The 23,946-nt window shown below is 44.6% G+C and overlaps 1 protein-coding gene across 1 annotated transcript in view; it reads left to right on the forward strand.

Annotated features, from left to right (window-relative positions):
• The window catches only part of SAMD12 (sterile alpha motif domain containing 12), a 175,016-nt gene extending 164,267 nt beyond the window's left edge, over nucleotides 1-10,749 (forward strand). The window contains exon 5 of the mRNA XM_077188417.1: nucleotides 1,823-10,749. Within this exon, the coding sequence (XP_077044532.1) occupies nucleotides 1,823-1,845 (23 nt within the window). The 3' untranslated portion in view covers nucleotides 1,846-10,749. The remainder of the gene's footprint in view (nucleotides 1-1,822) is intronic.
• Nucleotides 10,750-23,946: the final 13,197 nt, after the last annotated feature.

A 23,946-nucleotide genomic window follows, 5' to 3' on the forward strand; every position in this document is an offset into this window, starting at 1 on the left:
ATAAAAACAAATTGAGTGGCACAGTAATCAGGTAAATATGCCCACATAAGGAGGGAAATAATTAAGGAAACTGGTTTTTACTGTTCCTCTATTTCACAGGGCATATTTACACTCAGGGGTCAAGTGCTCATGGCAGGGAGTGGGTGGATTTTTTTTCGTCTTGTGCAATACCTACTGATTTATCATCCCATCCTTTCTCTGCTCAATCAGACCTTCATGTCCATTGCTACAAGAGCTTGGGGTTGGTAGAGGCAAATATGGGCAAAGTGACAGCTTGGCAGAGCCAGTCAGCCCACACCCCACAGAGAAGAGCCTACCAGGAATGATTTTGAAGGAGTGAGAAGCAGGAATCCACTGCCAGCCTGAGTTTCAGCTGATGTAAATGCTGCCTTGGCAGCATCAGTATCCTGTTAGCTTCACAGTCAGGAACCTGGCCCAAAACCCCAACAGTGCAGCTCTTCCCACACCTACAGATACATGCATTCATGAACTCAGCAGGATGTCAGCTGGAAAAGGTGCAAAGCCCATCCTGATGAGTCCCATCCCAGCACTGCTGTGGTCAGAGATCTGGTCTGTAAAACAGGTGATGGGTGAGGGCTGGGTGATGGACAAAGCTGCATCCCAAAACATTTTAGTGGTGGCCTTGGCAGTGATGGGTTAACACTTCGACTCAATGATCATAAAGGCCTTTTCCAACCTAAATGATTCTGTGATTCCATGAAATAATATGGTGAGCTTGTCTCTGCATGGCTCCTCAGCCCCAGAAGCTTGAGCCTGTGATGGGTTTACAGGCATTTATGTGCTACACACTGAATTAACAACTGACTGTGCTTCAGTGTGAGCAGTTCTGCACAGGCACTCATCTCCTCTTCAGAAAGGCAGAACAAGGGGCACAAATCCCCTTCAGAACATGTACAAGCTTAAAAATATTTAGGTTGGAAGAGGCTTCAGGAGATGGTTCCAGTAAACTCTGCTGGAACCAGGGCCACATCAGGTTGTGTGGAGACTCATCTGGTTGAGCTGCAGATTTCTGTGTAGGTGGAGGTCCCACAGCCTGGTCAGGAACTTGGTCCAAAACGTAACCACCCTCACTTGGAAGAGTTTCTTTCCTTGCATCCAACTGGAATATCTCTTGTTGCTTCTGGTGTCCATTGCCTCTTGTCCTTTTGCTGTGCTTCTCAAAGACAAGTTTGGGTGAAGGGGAAGTTACAAGTGACCTCCACTGTGGTATGATGGCTGTACACCTCTGCAAGGGCAGCTCTGAGTGTGCTGTACTGCTTAGCAGGGGAAAGAGAAACTCTGCAACCTCCTCGTTATCTTATGGGGTCTGAAGGGGGGAAGGATATGGGTGAGCTGATTTCACACCTATGCACCAATGGCCAGTTCTCACCATCTTAGCCAGCAGAAAGGCTGTGGGAACAGCAAATACTACTTGGGCATTTGGCAGAGCCTTTCCAGTTTTTGGCCATCAAGCCTTCAGTAGTTAATGCAAATCCAACCAAACAGAAGAGCCCTGCTCTCTGGAACTCAGACTACAGGAAGAATAAACTGTGCTTTCACATGAGGCAATAAAATTCAAGTAGGATTTGTTAAATCATGCAAATGATTTCTGGTCTGCACTTTATCTAAGGAATGGATTAAGAGTTTTTTGATTGGTGAGAAAAGTTGATTAAAAAAAGTTCTAGGGTCACAATATATATTCTACAAGTGCACTTACTAAGCTCAAACCTGACTTTTTTCATTTTAGTTGAAATCATTATAATTTCTTTGCTCTGTTCTATACTTACAGTCTGGTTTTGGATTTCTGTTTTGTTTCTCACAGCCCCAGCAGAGAGCTCTCCATAAACATTTCCAGCCTCTAAAGCTGCTGTCCTGCCACTTGATATGGAAGTGAACTTTCCTTCATGAAGAAACGACAATAAATGGCGCTGCCAGAAGATGACCATGGAGGATTGAAGACAAACTTGAAGTAAAATCAGCCCACTCAGCTGATACATTCTGGGGAGACCTGGTTTGCTGTGGAGTAAATATGTGGTGCAAAATATCCAAAATATCTAATTTGTTGAAAATGGTCATTGACAGACCTTTAGCTGGAAAATTTCTTCCAGTCTTCATCACTGTGCATAACTTTTGAGTTCCCTTTAGGGGACTGTCTATGCCCTTCACTAGAAGTCCTGTTTTAGCATGGCAACTACTGGATTCTTTTATTATGTATGCAGATGGCATGATGTTTTAGGAAAAACTTACAACAATTCTCCAATCTCAGTGGATATGTTCACAATATTACACCCTGATAGGAATGTAAACGTCTTGTATGTGTTAGTTTTGCAGTCTAATGGTATTCTGTTAAACAATATCAGCACTTCATATGTGCTTTTCTCACAGAACTAGCACAGTCCATATATATATATAATGGTCCTTTTTTAAAATACTGAGGATATGTTTCAGTGTTTGTGCTGAGACTGCATCCAAACTAAGCCCAGTACTAGCATCCCTTCACTGATTCACAGTAGGTTGTGTAGATAGATTTGCACGTGGCAGAGATGTGACTTCTTTTATCAAGACTTAGAGAAGAGCTGTCACAGAGGTAGCCAAAACCAGGGTAGTTTGAAGGAGCTGTAGGATACTGTGTGTGCTCTCCCTCTCACCCACCAAATATCAAAGGGTCCTGTTTCTGGTGTGCCAGTGTGTTTTCTAACTCAGTGAGGGAGAGGCAAGGGAGAGAGCCTTTCTCAGACATGTATGTGACCCTGGCTTTGGTCTGCAATAAAACCAGAATAAACTGGAAGAATTCAGGTTCTTTATGCTGGCCACCACTTATGTTTTGGGCAGGGCTGGGAAATTGTAGTCCAAACCAAACTCTCTAAAAAGGTAAAGTGTAAGATTATACTTCTAGGGAGCAAGACACTCCCTTTGGAGAGGGCAGATTTCTTCATTAACTTTTTCCACTTTCTACTCAAAATAGTATTTTGGTAGGAACTGGGAATAAGCAAATGGTTCCAATAAGCCTTTCAATATACTGTAGCAGGCTCATGACTGTTGCATTCAATCTGAACGTTGTTTTTTGTTCAGTCTCTGAATGGCTGACCTCATCACTGGTTGTATCACAGCTGGCTGTGGTGCTCTTTCTTCCATGGGGACTCAGTGGAATTAGTGTCTGTCCCTTACATCAGGACCTTCTCAGCACACTCTTTATAATGAACTGATGTCATCAACATTCTGAGGGGGCTCACCTCTTTTTTCCTTCTTTCTTTAAAATCAAAGGTAGCTTTTTTGTGTACTTAAAGACTGTCACTCTCTCCAGCCTGATAGAGTTGCTCTTAGCATTAATTCCAAACTCTGCATGAGACAATGCTGTGTGAAGATGCAGTGATGGAGAGAATGTGCAGTTAGAGTAAGTCACAGGCACCTTTCTGGAGGAAGCTCCTGTGTTATAATTCTTAAAAATTGTTGTGCAGTTCATTGCTAGAGAATGGAAGGTCAACCACTGAGGGTGCCTGTACAACAAACAGATAATTATCTTCAGGGTTTAATTTTTTTAGATGGTTATGGGCTTAGGTTTCAGCTCTCCACCCATCTCAGATTCAGCATAGTGGATACTTCTATAGCGCTCAGTGCAAAAGCAAAATATTTTTACTGGTGACAAAGATTCTCAGAAGTTGCTAGTGATTTTTAATGTTTTGGGTCTTTCCATGGATTCTCAAATGGAGCTCCCAAGAATTACAGAGTAGTAAGCTTCTACATTCTCTTTCTGAAAATCCTGGTCCCTGATTTCAAATTAATTGGTGTAAAATTCTCCTTAAAACATAAGGATCTTTGCCAATTGCAACATTTGCACTTTTTAGAGCTTTTCATAGGGTTGCAGGTTGGAATCTGATACCAATAGAGCCAGCCATGTGCATGGCACAGGTCCACTGTAAGCTTCAGCAAATTTTACAGCTCTTTCTGCTACAGGTTTTAAAAATGCACTCTGACAACTGACATCAATTTCATGTTGATAAAGTAATTAAAAACAAACTACTTTGATTGATATGTTAAATTAAAAAGAGAATGCTATACTTCTACAGTAGGAGTTCTCTTATTTTACTACCTGGTGAAAAAAATCCAGAATAATTTGAAGGATAAAAGAAGAGTTTATCAAAGAGTGTTATCTTTAAAGGGTGTGTGAGAAGAAGTTGGGTTAGGCAGAGAGCCACTAGAAGCTTTTTTTGTATCAATTTTAGTTTTGACCATCTTCCAGTATATGGGCATGAATTTAGATGTGTGCACTTAACCTGTTAAAACAGTTTGTTTTAAAAGCTTCCCAGGATTTTAGCTATGGTGACCTAGAAAAGCAGTGTTATAGGCCCTGAGAAATGTGAAAATCAAGTCCAGACGCTTGAGTAGCCAGACTCTGAGAGATGTCTGCTGTAGGTGCCTGTTGGACAAACCTCCCCTGAAGCTGGTTTGGTCTCCATCCTGCAGCCAGCCTATGCATGTGGATAACTGCAAGCATAGCCCCCCCGAGCCCCGTGACCCTTCTCACGTGTGTGACTGTCTGCCAGAGCCATAAGGAAATAACTGTACTTTTTGGCTTGTATTTAACTATTCATTGTGTTTGGATTTTTTTAATCACTGTTATTCTCCCAAAGTAGGCCATGCTTCCTCAGGGATATTTATGAAATTGTTCTACATCTCCTGAATAACTATCTGGATCCCAGCATATTCTTCTGAAAACTTTTTAATATAAATAAACATGTGGGAGAGGTTTTTGTTCTTATGAATGGGGGCAGGTACTGTGTTCTCGGAAAGGCTGTTGAGTGCAGACAATCAAGTCTATTGCATTTTTTATGCTGAACACCTTATTAATACCAGACATATCCGCTTTTGCCTGGGTCGCAGGAACAGTTCAGGGGAAAGAATGCTTTATCTCTAGTCAATAAATCATTTATGTTGAGAGTGCCAAAGACCAAGTCAACATGAAAGGGAGCAAATAAGTTATTCCGGCAAAGGAAGTGAATTTAAATATGCTCAGAGCCATTAGTTCGCTGCAAAAGAGTGGAAGACTAATGCTGTTTTCATAAAGCAGCCATTATCAGCCAGTGGAGATAGATAAATTCATACAGGCTGTGCTGCTGTTACAGTGGTCACCAGTTGTTATCTCTGAGACAAGGCAGGGTTGTGAGCAGGACCCTGTTCCCGTGCAGACCTGCAGCCTTCCTCCCAGCCCAGAGCCTCCCCCTGCTGCCACGCTCCCCTGGCTTCCCTGTGCCCAGGATCAGCATCAGAGCCCTCCAGGAATCCCTGTCAGAGCTCAGCCATCCCAAGTGCTTTGCTCTGTGAGACAGCCTCCACCAGAAACCTGAAGGAATTGCTCACCCCAGAGGGCACACTGCAGCTGAGATCATCCTTTGCACTGTTTTGTTCCTCATTTCTTTTTCAGCTGGGTGGCTTTCTGTGCCTCAACACCTGCCATTTATTCTGTTAAGGGAAAGCCAGCCTTCCAGAAGGGGAGTTTGGAAAAGCTCCATGAGCTCTTTGGTTTTGCTTGTCCAGATGCAAGGCAGTGCTGTACCAGTGAGTCCACCCCTCCTTGTCTCTTCCTTAGGGTAAGTGTTGTCACTCAACTGCAGCTGCAATGTCATTGAGGAAATTAAACCATTAAAAATTACAAAATTCTGGGTTTGCCCTGAATTTTCAGAAGACCCCATGGCAGACCCTGGCAGACCTCCATTGGCACTACTCCATCACAGGCTCCAGAGATGTGTTGATCAGTGCCAGCCAAGGAGCCAGCATCGAGGTGGCATTTTTTTGTGATCACTAAAATGAACCTCCTCCACCTGCCACAAGGCCAAAAGATCTGCATTATTCAAAATAAAGCAAAGTGAAACCCTGCATCTTTCACATTGGTCCCCTTAACAGTTACCATCTCTGCCATCAGAGTCTCCTTGAACAGCTCTGCTGCAGGACTGCAATTAACCCTGGTGTATATATAGGCTGTCAATAAGATTTTAATTTAAAAAGAGAAGGTCCTTTGGTATAATTAAAATTGATGGGTGAGGGGAAAATATGACCAGCATTACCTGCAACCTCTTATAGAAAAATTCAGGAAAGTAATCTGGAGGGCAAAAAAACCCACCAACATAATGTATGGGTGATTAGGCAGGCTCATGAGGATAAATCAGCAAGTAAGGAAAGTAGATGCTTAATGAAGGAAGCCAAAAATGTATGGGAAGTCAGTGGCAAATAGGTTCAGGCTGGTTACACCAAAGACTTTACATATATCCTAATAAATACTGCCATAGCAAAGCTAAGTGTGATGTTAGACAGGCCCAGCACAGAGATTGCTCACACTACATTGGAAACCCAACAAACAGTCTTGTTCTGTATTTGAAAGCAGTGGAAGGAGAGAGTCAGATTACACATTAAAATGTAATTCCTCCTGTTCCATCAGTAGTTACAGGTAATATTAAGCAGTAACTATCCAAACATAATTTTAAATTTGTAGAACCATTACCTGAATCCAAAAGTGAAGGAAAAGTTTACTAGGACTCCTCAGAACCAGAAAGCATAAAGGAAGCTTCAAATGACACCAGACCCACAATAATGCAAAAGAATGAGTGGTTTGATACAGAAAACTATAGACTCATTAGCTTCCTATCAGTCTTAGGCAAAATCATGGAAAAGTTGATATGGTGTAATCATTAGAGTAATTAAAAATTGATAAAATCATTCATATTATTTTTATAGAACTGTATTATGCCAAATAAACTTGCTATGATTTTTGTGGTATCAAAGGATTGTTGAGAAAAGAAGCTCTGCTGGAATACTATACTTAGCCTCCTATAGAGCATTTGATTCTGATAAAGAGCAAAATAGCACAATACAAAATCAATATCACCCATATTTAATGGATTAGAAATGGATTACAGGCTGATCACAAAAAATAGCTGTAAATATGAATTATCCTCACTGAGACTATTTCTGATGAGCTCCTCCAAAGGTTTGCTCTATTTTCAGTATACCCCCCAGGGAAAGAGAAAATTACTGTTGGCAACAGCAGAGATGGCAAAAACAGGGGCACAATAAATAATGATCTGAGCAGGTCAGTAGTGGAGAATAACCTGGAGGACAGAAAAGTTAAAAATCCAGGAGAGGTGGCAGCAAGTCCAACTTAGTAGCATGGGGAGTATGCAATAACCCAGTGGCTGTGAAGGTGTCATAAATTATCTGTTCAGCATCAGCCCCAGAGATGCCTCTGCCAGCTGGGATGTAGGACCTGGCAACAGTGATGCCATTCCAGTCTTTCAAGAAAGGTATCAACAACCTGGGAAGATTATTTTCAATAGTTCCCAGTGTCATTCAAGGGCAGGAAAACAGGTCTTATTATAGTGTCAAACTAATGAAGCTCAAGCTATTAATTTATCTCAGAAGCAATTTGAAGCGGTGACTTGATCTCCATGTGCAATCACAATCTTCTACCTGGGCAGGGAAGCACTGTCTGAAGGCAGGTAGCTCTTCTGTTTGGAGGAAAAGGGAATGATGTGCTCTGCTGCTTGGAAACTGATTTCATGCTAGAAATTAGTGCAAATACTCAACAGGGAGGATGATCACCAGTGGAGACAACTTACTCAGTTACCTGGTATGTTCTCCATCACGTAAAGTCTTTAAATGTATGCAGAGTATTTTTCCAAGTCAAAAAGCTCTACCTCAAACTGAAATCCAGGCTCAGTGCAGCAATTACTGGATGAAGTTATTGGGCATGTGTTATGCAAGGATTAGACTAGATCATCAGATGTAAACTGAATTAAAAATATCCTGAAGTTTCCAATATTACAGGAAGGCAGGGCGATCTATATCCTCTTTTTTTTCTCTCCCCCACAAAATGGTATTAATTTAAACAGCTTCTGTGGAAAGCTGTGCATTTGGTATGAGCATCACTAGGTCTGCTCAAGTTTTAAGGTTCTGCTGCACATATTTAGAGGAAGAGAACTGGACAAGAAAGGACAACAAAACCCTTGGACATACCAAGAGTCTGTAGCTTTTCAGTGATGGCAGCCTGGGACAAAATGCTGCATGCAAATGATGGGGCCATGTGGATGTGTAGTCAAAGCCAGGCATAACAGCTGTGGGTTTGCCTCTTTAGGAGGCAGCATCTTGCTGGCAAGAAACAGATTGTTGTGCCTGCAACAAGCAGCAGAGAAGCTGCAGTGCTGATGGAGAGGGTGATTGTATCACTGTGCAGCTGGGCACAGTACACAGGTTCCTTGCTTCAAAGACAGCAAACTTCTGCTCTCTTGAGGAGCCCCACTGGAGCTGGTTAATAAAGCCCTGCAAGTGAAATTACATCAGTGGGATCACCCAGAGACATGACAGCTGCTCCCAGCAGTGGGTTTTTGCCAGACTGGGTCCTGTTACCATTGGCTGGATTGAATGTTGTGCTTCAGAAATAAGCAAAGGAGTACTTGGTGTCTGATTCAGATCTCACAAAACCACTGTTGATGTGCACAAGGCAAGTGTGAACCACTGGAGTCATCTTCCATGTGCTTCATCAACTGTGGGGAAAGCACAAACTGGGATGTACAGTCTAAAGAGTAAACAGCTCACACAAACAAGGGAAACTATAAAAGCAATATTTACTGCAGATTGGTATGGACACCTTGCAGCTCTGGAGGAGAGTGTTCTGTGACAGGCGTGGCTGGGGCCAGCTGGGCAGGGGCAAAGCTGGACTGGCACATGACTCTAACATCTGCTTCTGCCCTAAGGGTAGGACTGACAGCATTATCACAGCTCAAGCTCAGACCAGGCTCAGGCTAAGAAGGAAATGAAAAGCTCCTTTCTGGTATTAATTCCAAATATATCTAAGTAGTTTCTCAGAAAATAAAAATCCTCTGTAGTTGTTACACCTCTAATCACATTCCTTCTATTAAGCATTTGCCTTGAATTTATCTATTTAATATCATGAGTCATCAAATTAAATAGCAAAACACAGGGTTTTTTTATAGCAGAGAGATTGGTATTGCAGCAAAACTGCATGTAAGCAATAAGAAGCTGTGCAGGGAAGGAAAAAAACCTCAGATTGTCCCATTAGATGCTTATGGGACTTATAAGTTGGTTGGGTTTTTTCAGTATTGAGAGGGCAGCTTTACATCTAGGCAGGAGTTTTCCTTACTGAGCCAGGTTTTGGTCTCAAGAGCAGATAGTTAAAGAAATGTTTTGAGTCCTTTTAGCACTTTGTCTGCTTCCCTTGTATGTAAGAGGTTCCTTCTCTGCACTTCTGAGAAAGGTGGAAAAGAGATTAAGTGACAGTAGAAAAAGCACAGAGGGACAGGAGCTTCCAGCCAATGCAAAGCATCTCAGCATGAGAATCACATCTCATCCTTCTCCCCTGAATCCAGCCCCACTGACCAAGGGGAGGAATGGAGCCATGCTGGGCTACCCCACAGGCAGAGAGCAGTGTTCTGTCTGTGCTGAGTAGCTCCTGCAGCCACGGCAGGGGACATTTCCTGGCAGGACTGGACAATCCCCTGGTGATGGGAATGAGCAGCATTTCCCCAAAGGGGATGTGTCCTCTCAGGAGAAGACTCCTTTGCTTTGCACTAAGCTGCAGGGATGCTTGGCAAGGCTAAGATGTGTATTTTTAAATTTCTCACAGATATTGCAGAATCTGAAGGTGGCAGGACAGTACTTTGGGACATGCTGGGCTTTGCATTCAGTTTCTTGTAGGGGCTGCAGCTACCTGGACCTGCCTCAAAATTATTGTTTCTTTTTCACTGTCTGGGTAAGATGGGAGGAATGCCTGCCTGGCTCTGCACACCATAAACCAGCAAAGAGGGCTCTAAATTTGGGGTCCTCTGCTTTGGGGAGCTGAATTTAAGGTTGTTTGAACATGACCCTGAGGATGTCAGGCAGCTGGAATTGCAGTTGCACCTGAGTTGTCTCCAAAGGCTGCTTCCCAAAAAGGAGCCCATGGACAGAATCCGCTACCAGGCTGTGCTAGTGCATCCACATTGGCCTCTGATGATGGACATGAGCTGCAGGGAGTGACAGGGAGGCTGGGATCAAGGTCCTGGCAGATCTGGTCACCTGCTGCAGGACATGGGATGCAGAAAGGCTGACTGCAAGCCCTTGGCAATGGTCAAAGCAGTCACTTGAAGCCAGCAAGTTGTGTCTGGTCCTGCTGCCTTGGGACTCAGTTCTGGTTTAGATCCACTAAGGAAATACTCTAAGCCAATGATCTCCTTTTAATGTTAACTTGGTTGATAATTTAGTAAGATGCCAGCACTCTAATGCTTATAAAGTGACACACTGTTATTCCCAGTACATCTATGGCTGAACTTTTTAATGATGCAGCCAAATGAGGTGGCATGAGACAAAAGTGTGCCTTTTTGTTTGATGTACACTGCGTTTCCCCAGGCATCCAAGGTGTTCAGCTGCACAGCAGTGCTTTTTTCCCAAAACAAAACTTACCATGCAAACTAATTTTTAGTATACAAAGTGGCCATCACTTAATTCCAACTTACAGCTTTTATATTCAGTCTTGTCTTCCTTCTGTTTTCAAAAATCAGCAAAAATAAAGCCCGGGCGGGAGGGAGGAGTTCTTTTAAAGAATAAAATTAAAACCAATATCAAGTTTTTGGTATCTTTGGGCATGATCTCTGGAAGCTTTGGGTATCTGCTTTATCATTTTGTATATTTGACAATTTTGTACTCTGCATTGTTTGACTTCATTTGTGCATGGCAATGTATTAAAACATGGAATTTTTATTATACAGTAAAAGTATTTTGTTTGATTTAAATAAGATCAAGCTTGATCCAGGTCATGAACAGGAGGGGAAAAAACTCCAGATTTTTCTCTAGCAACAACTCTTACCTGGCAGTCTGAGCATTCTCATTCAGGTTGTTTCCAACACCTGAAGGTGGGCAGAACTTTTTGCCCACCCTCAAGTCTCCTTCCCCAGTGGCAGTGCCTGGGTCTGTGCATGAATTGCTGCACGGGTGCAGGGGTTGCCTAAATGCAGCACAGCACAGCTGTACCTGAGCAAAGGGCTCTGCTCTGCTGGGCAGGGCTTGGCTGTGAATCCAGACCAGCTCTTCTGGTTTTGCTTTAGTGCAGTGCAACAGTGAGGAAGAATTCTCCTTTCACTGCCCTTATTTCTCCAGACTTGGGGGATGCCCTTGTCAGCAGTGAAGCATCCTCCAAGGGGACCAAACTGCAAAAGAAGCAGGTACTAGACTGTTTATGCTGTGAGGCATTTCACTTCCATCCCACCCGCCCCATTTATTCTCAGTATTTATGGCATGCAAGCAATTTAAAAGTCAATGGATTAGGTAGCTTTCACAAAAATGCTGAAATGATGAAATTCCAGCATGATATTATGCTCTTCCATATATGTGGGTTTTTCTTTTCAGCCATAATTCTGAATATTCTCACATTTGTAAGGCAGAGACTGATGACATGTTTTGGTCAAACACAAAACACTGGATTAATACAAAATAGTAAAACAAAAGTATATAGTGTAAGCTATAACTGACATAGACAAGATAATTTGTCATTTAAAAAAAATCATAAATCATGTTTTTTATTTTAGCATCTCATGATGGGACTGCAATTTACTAAATTCTGTTTATATCTTTAAAAAGCTTTTTACTCCATAAACCTTGTCAGTGAGAAGACTGTGTTAGCAGGGAAAGCTCTGCTTTTGAACAGATCTGTGCACATTACTTCTTGGGCTGAGGGAAATTGCAACAAGAAAGAGAAAGTTGCTATGTCACATACCCTTTTCACCATCAGAGTCTCCCCAGGGGTTACAGTGGTGCCATATTATTACAACTCTGTGTGCTGCACACTAGGATTTTTTCCATTATAACAATATGCCACCTAAACCAGATCTGCTTTATAATGAAACAGCAGCTGTTGTGATCATGAAATATTTCTCTCTGGTGACACAGAAAATATTAAAATATTAGCTGAAGCTGTGGGCAAGGCGTTTCCATTTGTGCCCGTACGGGTTTGGCGTTACAAATCTTGGGGATGGGGTTGCAGTTTCTCTACACAGTTTGTCAGAAGCCATCAATGGAGCAACCAATTGTACAGTTCATTCTTCCTGCTCATTTTCCTTCCAGTGACAATCAGTCCTTGATGAAACTTGCATGACCTTGTGTTCTACCCATGTACATCCTGTGGATCCATCAAAGCTTATCTTACCCTGAGCACCTGTCAGGGGTTACAGGCCCAAGTTATGCTGCTTGGAAAAAAATTGCATTCTTGAACTAAGATTGTGTTAGCTGAGCAGATCTGTGCTCATTTGAGCAAAGATTTCTGATGTGAGCACATATCCTGAGTCCACAGTGAAGTCCAGAGAATGAAGTCCAACCCTAGAAACACACAGGATATTCCCAGTCCCACTGCTGACCTGTTGCTTGTGAAAGGACACAAGGACATGTTCCCTCACATCATCTCTTCATGTCCCATCTCCTTACTGTAGAACTGGAACTGCATTTACCTGTCACTGCTAAACCTTGGAAGTCAACAGAGGAGCTGCAAGTCTCCCAAGAAGACTGTGTTACCAGCTGGATTGTTTTGAACAGGCTGGGCACTGTGGTACAAAAGAGACACCTTATCTGAGACAAGAAGATGCCATCCACAGCTCCTGCTTCTCCCATGCTGCCTCTCCTGCCCCCAGGTGCTGCTCTGTGTGTGCAGTGACACTGCCACGGGTGAGGTGTCACATTGTCCTGCTCGTGGCTGTCTGAGGTCTGCTCCTCTGTTATGCACTCCTTTGTCTCATTCATGTCACTGCCTTGTCATTGCCTTCTTGCTTTTCTGCACCTGATGTGATTTTTTGCCTTCTACTCTTATTAGCATCACATGGGAAATACATTGAATTATTGCATGTGAGAAACACACTGTCAAAAAGGAGAGAATTCCTTTTAAAGAATGGCACCAAGGCCTTGGCCTCGGGAGGAGATAAAGCAGAGAACAAATTGCTACAGGGCTTTTTTTGGGAGACACGGGGATTAACCTCATCTCCATGTCAGTAATGGAACAACAGACTAAAATAGCACACTGGACACTTTCTAGGAACAAAAACAACAACAGCAACAAAAAACCATCCTTTTTAGGAACAGGGATGCTGAAGCAGCTGCTTAAAAGGGATGGAGAATAGCTTTGAAAAGCATCCCTCAGCAATCCTGACCCTGTGGTATGACTGGACCAAGTTGTCTACCAAGATCTCTCAGTTTAATTTTTCTGCAGGTAAGACTTGAATGGGAAGCAGAGTTACCTCTGTTAATTATCATTACTTTACATTTCAAATGGAGCTGCTACTGCATTTTCTACCTCTTCCAGGTAAAAACCTGCTACCATGTAGCTATGACTAATTCCAGCCTCATTTAAGTCAATACCTCTGGCTGTCAGCTGAGAAACTGGGACACGTCCCCTGCAGTGGCCAGTTCAGATGCAGAGCCAGAGCCTGGGGGGACAGCAGGGACCAGGCCCACCTTCCCATCCAAGCCACCATTCATGTGCTGTGGGGTGACAAATGCAGCTCTCAGTGAGACCTGTGACACAAAATGGGGGCACCCTGCAGGACCAGGGTCAGCCCAGCTCTTTACATCCAGGCTTTCATCTGGCCTTTATTTGGCACCACCAGAAAATTAGGGACAGGTAGAGAAAAGCCTTGGAATTAGGGGTTAAAACAAACAAACAAAATTATATTGAGCCCAGTTGTGAGCTGAAGAGAGGCAGCATTTTATAGCCCCGAGAGCTTCAGCCATCCATTACAGAGGGCAGGCTGAGGGAGTGTGCGTGGCCACCTCCAGCCTCCACCAACAGCTCTAGGCAGATTAGGAAAACTGCTTTCCCTTCACTGGGGAGCTTTACTGCAGAGAAATGAAGCACTTCAGGGCACATCATAAGTCTCAGCTTGAACACTCTGCCCTGGCACTTCCCAGGCGAGACGGGAGAGCCGCGTTGGTGCTGAGCGCCGGATGCTCAGCCTGAGGGGTGCTTTGGCTCTGCTCCGTGCTGGGAAATGGGACAGAGCAGACTATGTGGGAGGCAAATTGTTTTATGGAAAATATTGGAAACCATTGTACTAAGCTGATTAACTCATTTTAACCATTTTACTTAGCTGCAACAGTTGCCCCACATGAAAAGTGCAGCTGCAAGGATTTGCACAACAGAAACACTCCCACATGCAGGAAAGCCAGATAAGCCCCTGCCTGTCGTCATTACAGCAGGAAATTTTAGTGCTTTGGGGACATTTCAGGGTTATTTCTGCCTCTGTTTGAGTTTTAATCCAGAGCATGGAGGGTACTCTTATGCTGACTGATTTTGTCCACATCCCTTAGGTCCCAGACTCAGCCTGATTTTGGCAATTCTTGGCAGGTAAAACTTTTGTCAGGAACATGAGAAATTGTGGGATTCAGGGCTCCCACTGTCTAATTCCTCCTGGGGACAACAGCTGCTTGTTTTACTCTTAGGCAGCTTCTCCTCTGCCCTCCTCCACTTCCACAAGTGAGTTGTACAGTATTACACTGGGGAAATTAGGCTTTCTTCATGCTTCCCCTCTTTCTCTATGTTATTAGTCCCATAACAAGCTGCTTCTTAATCTCAAAATATGAACCTTTTGGACAATGTTCTGCCAGTCCCATGAGGGACTTGGCAACCAACAGGAAAACCAAGATTGTCTGGAATATTATCCAAACACGTCGGACCAAGGACCACCCTCAGCCTTCAGCATTTCTCTTGGGTCACCAGTCACACACCCCTCCCTGTTAAATGAAAACCACTCTAAAAACAGTGTGGTTTTAAACACTAGCAGCAGGGCATTTATATGGAATTTTCAGACTGATACTTCTCCACGGGCAAGTTTGAGACCTCCTGAGAGGAGGATATTGTCTCAAAAATCCTGAAAACCATCAAGAAGCATTGGTATCTAAGCACATCAGGAGCAGTTCTGCCATCTCTGCAAGCATTAGCTGCAAATCCATTTTACCCTCTCTAGATGCTTCAGAGCTCATGGCTGGTGCTTTTGCTCCAGTTTCCTATGCTTCCAATTATAGATTTGAAGCAGCAGCAGACCTCCACCAGAAACAGGAGCTGGGGTGGCTGCACTGAGGGAGCCTCAGTGCCAGCCAAGGCACAGAGCTGCTGGAGGGAACCAGAAGCTGTGGGCATGCATCTCCACAGAAACAGGTCCTTGGGAAGATCAGAGCTGTGCTGGGGCTTGCATTCTGCCATTCAGTTTGTTCTGAATGGTAGCACTGTAAAAATCAATATGGCACTTTTAAAATGGATTATGAGGCAGTTAAATGACAAGTCTCCAAAGAGGAGTTGCAAATGAAGGGGGATCCCATGGGAGTTTTTATAGAGGGAATATTCAGGAAGCTGTTCTTGGCTGTTTACCTAAGAGGTCACAACAGATAAGCAATTGAATACAAGTTCCATGTGTGATGCTCTTGTTAAAGGGGCCAACATGACCCTAGGTTGTATAAAGGGGAATATTGAGCAGTAGGGGAAACTTATTAGCTCTATACATGACATTAATGAGACAAAATGAGTCTGGTTCAGCTGTCAACACTTAAAAATCATGTTGTAACACTGAGGAAGGTTGGGTGAAGAGCTGTAAGGCTGACTGAAAGTATATCTTACAATGACCCAAAGGAGCACAATCCATTTATATTATCCAAGAGGAATATAAGGGATGAATTGATCTGTAAGTATCTATACATGGAGAAGGAATACAGTACCAGAGACTACTTAACCTCACAGACAAAGGCATAAAAACCAGGAAGAGTGGAGCTAAAAAAAATGCAGTTGAAAATGAGGCACATTTTTTCTCCTTAATGGTCTTGTAATTAACCACTGGAGGAGCTGACATGGGATATGGTAGGTTCTCCATCATCCCAACAGATACTTGAATTAAGCATGGATGTCTTTGTACATGATGTAGCTCATGTATTGCTGTGGGAATTACTGGGCAAAACTCCATGCTCTGCATTATGCAGGAGGGCAGAGGAAACCACCATGGTGGTGCCTTCTGGCTGTGAAATCTATGACACTATCAAAGTGATGACATCTGTATATCACATCCTGGCAGCATCCTGCCTATTTATGCAACACATGTTATGAAAGAGTCTTTTAAGGATATTTAGAGGGCTTTAAATATTTTATTAGAGGTTTTTTAATATACTCTACCTGTAAAACCAGGTAGATGAAATAAACCTTAAAAAATAATAAAAAATATCCTGAAATAGATTTTCTATATCCCCAAATCCCAGTCTTAAAGCCAATATCTCAGGATATTCTGGGCTTTCAGTATGATGCTCCAAGGACTCAGGCCTTTATTGTGGTTTAAAGCTTCTATTTCACAGATTTATAGATGCTAAACTCAGGAGAGACTACTGTGAATATCTAATCTGACCTTGTACATAACAGAGGCCACAGGGCAACCCTCAATTGCCTCCAGGCCACACTGAAGCCTTCCAGATTCTTCTTCAGCCCATTGCCAAGGCACAGCACCCTCACAGACAAAGTTCAGATCATCTCACATCTCACCACAGCATCCTTCCTTCTGCCCCTGACAAATGAAATCTTTCCTGGCACATGTCCATTCAAATTGCTGCTGCAAAGATCATTTGCCATTCCTATATCTCCTTGCTGGCTCTCCCTTTTGCCTTTTCACCAACATATCTGCTCCTCCTAGTCCCTACCTCTGCCTCTTCATCCCATTTGGTATCAGCTCACTCCAACCTCTCATGGCCCCCTTTGCTACCTTTTCTTTCATATCCCTTCCTTTTTTCCTGAACAAGCCTCATGTGGTGCAGCACCAATTGATGTGGGAGGACCCTAACTCACATCAGTGCTGCTCAAGGAGAAGATTCTCAGAGCATTGCCAGCCACCAGGGGACAGGGAATGGGGGCTGTGGTCAGTTCATTACACATTGTCTCTGCCTCTCCTTCCTCTTCAGGAGCACAGATCACACTCCTCCCCTTCTCCCTCCAGTGTGGGATAGTTCCATGGGACACAGCTCTCCACCAACTCACAGCATGAGTCCTTCCTATGGGCTTCACTTTTCCACAGACTGCCCTAGTGTGGGTCCCTCCCGTGGGGTGCAGTGCTCCAGGACCAAACTGCTCCCATGTGGCTCCCTCCCAGGGTCACAATTCCTGGCACCAAACCTGCTCCAGACTGGGCTTCTCTCCACAGTCTGCAGGTCCTGCCAGGAGCCTGCTCCAGCACAGGTTTCCATGGGGTCACAGCCTCCTTTGGGCTCCCACCTGGTGCAGTGTGGGGCCCTCCAAGGGCTGCAGGTGAATCTCTGCTCCCCTTCCCCTCCCTCCTCACTGACCCTGCTGTCTGCAGGGCACTTCTGCTCACACATTCTCACTCCTCTCCCCACTGCTGTTATTCTGAAGAGGTTTTTCTTCTCCTTCTTAAATACATTATCACAGAGGTATTACTGACATTGCTGATGGGTTTGGCCTTGAGTCTCCTGGATTGGCATTGGCTCTGTCAGACATGGGGGAAGCTTCTGGCAGCTTCTCACAGAAGCCACCCCCTGAAGTGCCCCTGCTACCAAAACCCTGCCACTCAAACCAACCCAGTTTATCAGTGACAGATTCTTGTCACTGGATTCTTGTGCAGGAGAAATCGTTCATGTGTGTTATTAAATGTCTGTTTATCATTCCAAGGCATACAACAGTGTGGTGCAGTTTCCACCTAGACAAAGCCTGTATTTTAATGCTCTTTGTCCTGAAAGAACCCAACTTGATCAACTTCAGTGCAGGAAACATCATAGGACTGTGGTCAGGGGAGAGCTGGGGCAAGGAACAGGAGGTGCCACAGCAGGGGAGCAGGCTGGAAAAGTCAGAGCATGGAGGAGCTCATCCCAGACTTTGCTCTCTAGAGAAGAGCTCCTTGCCCTTTGTGTGTGAATGCTGCTCTGCCCGGGGTAACAGGTGATTGAGGAGAAAGGATGCACAGGAGAATCCACTGGCTTCACTGCTTCTGCTCCATGAAAACTCACAAGTATCCCCTTTTACAAAGCCTTGGTGCACAGACTTTTTAACCTAATACTGCTCTAAACAACTGCACAAGGTTACCTTGCTTTATGCTACAGCAGATTTTAATCCTTCTGGAGCCAAACTGCATAAAATTGCCAAAAACTGACACATGTCTCTGCTCAGTGCTGCCTATTGACACGCAGGCACCTCTGGCCAAGCTGAGAGGAAAACATCTGTCAGTAGGTGTTAATGGGACCATCACATGTAGCAGGCAAGACCCAACCAGCTCAGCAAGCTCTGACAAAATTCATGTTCTCATCGGGTGATCACAGCTATCTATGGTTCCACTCAGCTGTCAGGGAATGACTGGCACACATCTTTCCTGACACGGATATTTTATGAATTTTGGAGCTAGCAGGATGCAAATCTGCCCTTTGAGGATCATCTGGCAGAGCAGAGCTTTGGCCAGTACCTTGCAGGGCTTCTGCAGGAAAACAAAGCAGTATTAAAGAATGTCCTAAGTGTCCATCTCTCTGAGCCAGCACAGTTGAAGCCTGGGGGCAGGAAGCACTTTTGTTTAGCAGAGATGTGAAGTTAAATGCCCCATTGTTTGTAATTAGTCCTGATGCCACGTTGTTTTTGCAGGAAGTCGTGGGCAGCTTCAATCTTTTTACCTGCCAGCAGTGCTGAAGAAAGCCCTGCTGCTGGAGAAGGAGTGTGGCATGTTTTCAGGCTCTCAGGCAATGGCATCGTGGCTTTAAACACTGCTGAGTTGAAGCACAAGGGAGGAGGCTGGGGGGAAAGGGAGAGAGGGGAGGCAGTAGTTCACAGAGAAAGTTTTCATTTAATTAGCTGATAATTTACATCTCACTGTACAAATCAGAGCTAAGCATATCTGTCCCAGCCAATGTATATGACTCACAGTTTGTCAAATAGATATTCTGGAAGTGAGAAGTTACAGAAATAAAAGTCATGAATTATCAGTTGTTCTATTCTTGTGGACAGCATCTTTTATTAAATGTAAATTCCATATATAGCCATTGCTAACAGGAAAAAATAGCTAAAGTCAAGTTTGCATGGATAGAGAAGTGACAAAACAAGAAACTGAATCTAAGGATGGATTTCACCCTGTTGTGTTGGAGGATCCACCTGACCAGCACAAAACATCTGCAAAGTGTTTCCAGGCTCTGCCTGGGGATTCCCCATCCAGTCTGCAGCAGACAGCTGCAGTAATGCTGCACATCCTGAAAGCTGCTGTTTCTGTGACCACCTGAGGAACCTCAGACAGAGACTGTGGTTCACCAACCACAATGAGCCCTACTTGCTAATGCTTCTTGAAGGCAAATTCATAGACAAGTCCCAAAAAATTTTAAGAATTTCCAATGATGAGACACCTGGTTTGATGCATGAGCCCCTCTCTGCAGTATGCTGAGATCCTGCCATGCTTCCTACAAAGATGAAAGCAGCAAATGCCTCTTCACACACATTTAAAAGTCACATCACAGAATCTGAGCTAAACAGCCAAAAAAGAAATGGCTCATTTTTAATGTGAGGTCCATGAAAGGTTCACTGTGGACATAACTCAGCCCTGTCCTGCTCTTGAGAGCCAACATGGACTTTTGCCATGGCTTGTTGGAGGACACATGTGGTTTGTCTGCAGAGGGTGGTAGGCTCATTTCTCAATGTTTCTTTAACATGCCAAGAAATGCCAAGGGTTTGCACAGTGGGAAAAAGAGCCCCATTCCAAAACATCTCAAATGAGACCCCCTTTCAAGGAGCTCCTGCCCATCTCTCTCTTCTAAAGATGCACCAAGCAGGAGGACTACAATGTGTATTTTTCCCCTCTGGAGTACATCTATGGAGTCAACAAACATATGGATATAAATTTAGCTATTTAACTGACTCAACTATTTGGAAATTTAACAAAAAAATGTACATGCCAGTAGGTATCTGGAAACCAGTGTTTTCTGTCTGAGACAGCAAAATGAATGGAGAGCAATATTCAAACACTGAAAGTTAGCAGACTAGGTACAAAAATATACCAGTTGCTAGGAGATGGCATTTAATCTGGAATTTTAGGCAGTAAGTAAAAATAAAGTTATAAGAAAAAATATAGTTTAGGGCAGAAATCAGGCCGAAGCAAGAGGCTGTTTAGGAGAGAGAGCACAGCAAGGATGCTGCCCAGCCACATGCTGGGGGGCTGGAGGTGAAGGGCAGGGTTATTGACTTCACTGTGGGAACAAAGGCCCTGCCAGTGAAAGACAGTGAGGACAAACCTCTTTCCTGGTTGAAGCTGCTGGGAGATGTGCTACTAAAGTAAATAAGGGCTGTACTTCAACCTGCAAATATCACCTTTGCTTGTCATGGAAGTCCAACCAGAAGCTAAAATGTTGTGAAACTCAGCTCATTCCTCCAGTTGTGAAAATTACAGAAAGAACACAGCAAAGTTCATTGCTTGGGAAGCTGGGTCCCCAAACCAGACTCTGCTGGTTTCTTTCACCACTGAAAGCCCTACCTTCTTAATAGCATTAGAATTGATAAATGCTGGGTTTTAAGACTAGACTATCTTGTGAGACCATAGGGGTTCAACAGTAAGACCAGCAGAGAATGAGTGGGGCTGGCCCCTCCTTACAGCAGCCCAGTCCTTGGTGGGAATTGTCCAAGTGGGATTTTAGTCCTGTTGAAATACAAGGCAAAATTGCAATAGATCTCAAGAGACCATTTCCTTCCCCTCCCTCACACAGGTAAAGGGTTGTGTGTAACCTAGTCCAGCACATGCTAATCACCTACACATATAGAGGACAAACCCTGCTCCTGGTTCCTATAAGTCCATGCAGGTCCTAGAAGCAGTGTTTGCCTTCAGCACCTCCCCTGGGTAATTTCCACCTCAGACATCCCTTTGACCAAGGCTGGTAAGCATTTCTACAATATTTGGTCACAGTGATTACATTCACGAGTTGGATCAAATTATTGGGGTCCCAGGGCCAAGACAGAAATTCTGACTTTTTACAGCTTTGCTATTACCTGTAATCCTGATGCTGGAGCACTACTTGTTTAGACTTCCTTTGGATAGTGCTTGTCAAAGTGATTAATAATTTTCTCTGGGCAGCAGCCAAAGATCAGAGTCCATGCTGACATCTGCAATCTGCCAGGAGGCTTTGATGTTGTCAACAGGGCTATGGTGAAGCCTAAATAACCACTGGTTGAGGGGATATGTTCTCCTTGCTCAGAAATCCAAAGCACTGTCCTCTCTGCTGACCCAGCTTGTCTTTCAGAGGATAACTACTGATTGCAGACATTGCTGGCTGCTCCACTGGCCTCTGCACAACAAAGTTTCTGGCAGAAAGGCAGTAATGTGTCTGCTGTTACATCAGTGCTGATGGTGGCACTGGCATCTCCTGTTCATGAAACCCAGAGAGCAGGGCTGGTGCCATCTGGATCTGCACTCTTGCCAGGGTTCTCTGCAGTGAGGAGGGGCTGGCCAAGGACTGATTGGTTGTTGTTCAATCCCTCTGACTGATTCCACTGCTTGGGTGGCAGAGTATCAGCCAATGAGGGTTGGCTGGAGTTTTGTCATTACCTGTGGTTAAGAGCCCAACCACTACAGTCACTGACTGCATCTCTCATATTTTATCATCTCTAGATGACCCTGCTTAAGTGGGAGGGTTGGACCAGATGCCCTCCAGAGGTCCTTTTCAACCTCAGTCATTCTGTGATTCTCTGATTTTTATGCAAGCAATGACTGCTGAACTTACAGAGCTCACTGTAAAGCTCAGTGTGAGACCTCACCTTTGGGAACCTGCTCTTGCAGCCCTGTGAGAGGCCCAGCCTGTGCTGTAAGGCTTTCCAGTTGCACTGGGGAGACCTCCAGGAGGTACCTGGAGGATGCTTTGAGGAAGGATGATAATGGTGATGTACACCTAGTGCAGGGGCCCTTGCAGAAGTGCAGGGATGAACATGGGTCACAACAGCCCCATGAAACACTCCAGGCTTGAGGCAGAGTGCCTGGAAAGCTGAATGGTGGAAAAAGAGCTGGAAGTGTTGGCCAACAGTGACTGAACATGTTCAATCACCCTGTGCCTAGATGGCCAAGAAGGCCAATGGCCTGTATCAGAAAGTGTGGCCAGCAGGACCAGGGCAGGGATTGTCCCCCTGTACTCCCCCTGGCCTCACCCCACTGGTGAGGCCACACCTGAAGTGCTGGTTTTGGGCCTCAGTTTTGGGCTCCTCACTTGAAGAAGGACATTGAGGGGCTGGAGTGTGTCCAGAGAAGGGCAACAGAGCCGGGGAAGGGTCTGGAGCACAGCTCAGGTGAGGAGCAGCTGAGGGAGCTGGGGGTGTTTGGCCTGGAGAAAAGGAGGCTCAGGGGAGACCTTGTCACTCTACAACTCCCTGAAAGGAGGCTGCAGCCAGGTGGGAGTCAGTCTCTTGTCCTAGGTAATAAATGACAGAACAGCAGGAAGTGGGCTCAGGTTGCACCAGCAGAGGTTTAGATTGGATATTGGGAAAAATGTCTTCACAGAAAGGGCAGCCAGGCACTGGAACAGGCTGCCCAGGGAAGTGGTGGAGTCACCATCCCTGCAGGTATTTAAAAGATGTGTAGGTGTGGCACAAAGGGACATGGTTTAGTGGTGAACTTGGCAGTGCTGGGTTAGCAGCTGGACTTATCTAAGAGGTGTTTTCCAGCCTAAATGATTCTACAATTCCATGATGGCATGGCCACTCTGGGTTGCAGCCAGCTTTTCCCCCAGAATGACTGGAACTGCTGTTGCTTCTGCTGGCAGCAAGCACAGATTTATCAGTGGGTGATGGAGGCAGTAACCTTCATCTCTGCCATGTCAGGTGCAAGGGGCCAACTGCCCACACTGTCCATCTGTCCACACTGTGGCCTAGCCTGGGGCTTCCTTCAGCCCAGTGTGGGGGTTGAATGAAAAAGAGAAACACAAAAGAAGCATGTGGGAAGCATTACGATTTTTTCAGCTTATTTGTAAAAGAGTGTGTTCCTGGGCTTTCAAGGGACAGCAGGAGGGTTTTGTCCCTACAAAGTGAGTCACAAAATGAAAGAAAATCCCAGAGTATCCTTAATCCTCAGTTTGTAATTGTTTGCAGTGATTTCAACCTGGAATATTGTGCTAAAGCAAATCATATCCTGGGCTGCATTAGAAGCATGGCCAGTAGGTGATGCAGGAGCTGATGCTCCCCTTCTATTCTGCTCTTACAAGACCTGGAGTACTGCATCCAGCTCTGAGACCTCAAGTAATGGAAAGGCATGGACCTGTGGAGCAGGTCCAGAGGAGGGCCACGAAGATGAACAGAGGGATGGAGCATCTCTCCTATGAAGGCAGTCTCAGAGAGTTGCTGCTGTTCAGCCTGGAGAAGAAGGCTCCAGGGAGGCCTTTTAGCAGCCTTCCAGTCCCTAAAGGGGGTTCACAAGAAAGAAACAGACCTTTTACCTGTAGTGACAGAACAAGGTGTAATGGTTTTAAATTGAAAATTTGATAGATTTATATTAGATATGTGGTGATTTGACCTGGGCTGGATCTCAGGTGCCCACCAAAGCCAGTCTATCACTCTCCTCCTCATCTGGACAGGGGAGAGAAAATATAAAGGCTTGTGGGTTGGACTAAGAGCAGGGAGAGATCACTCAGCAATTACCATCACTGTCAAAATGGACTTAACTTGGGGAAATTTGTTGAATTTATTACAAATCAAAATAAGAGCAGGATAATGAGAAGCAAACCTAATCTTGAAAATGCTTTCCCCCACTCCTTCCTCCTTCTCAGGCTTAACTTCATTCATTATTCTTTATCTCCTCCCCCACAGCAGTGCAGGGCAACAGGGAAGGTGGGTTATGGTCAATTCATCTCAGGCTATTTCTGCTTCTTCTTCCTCCTCAGGGAGAACCTTTCCCACAGGAGTCCACAAAATTCTTCCATGTGAGCCTTTCCCATGGG

The sequence above is a fragment of the Agelaius phoeniceus genome, chromosome 1 (assembly GCF_051311805.1).
Source record: "Agelaius phoeniceus isolate bAgePho1 chromosome 1, bAgePho1.hap1, whole genome shotgun sequence".
Taxonomy (NCBI): domain Eukaryota; kingdom Metazoa; phylum Chordata; class Aves; order Passeriformes; family Icteridae; genus Agelaius; species Agelaius phoeniceus.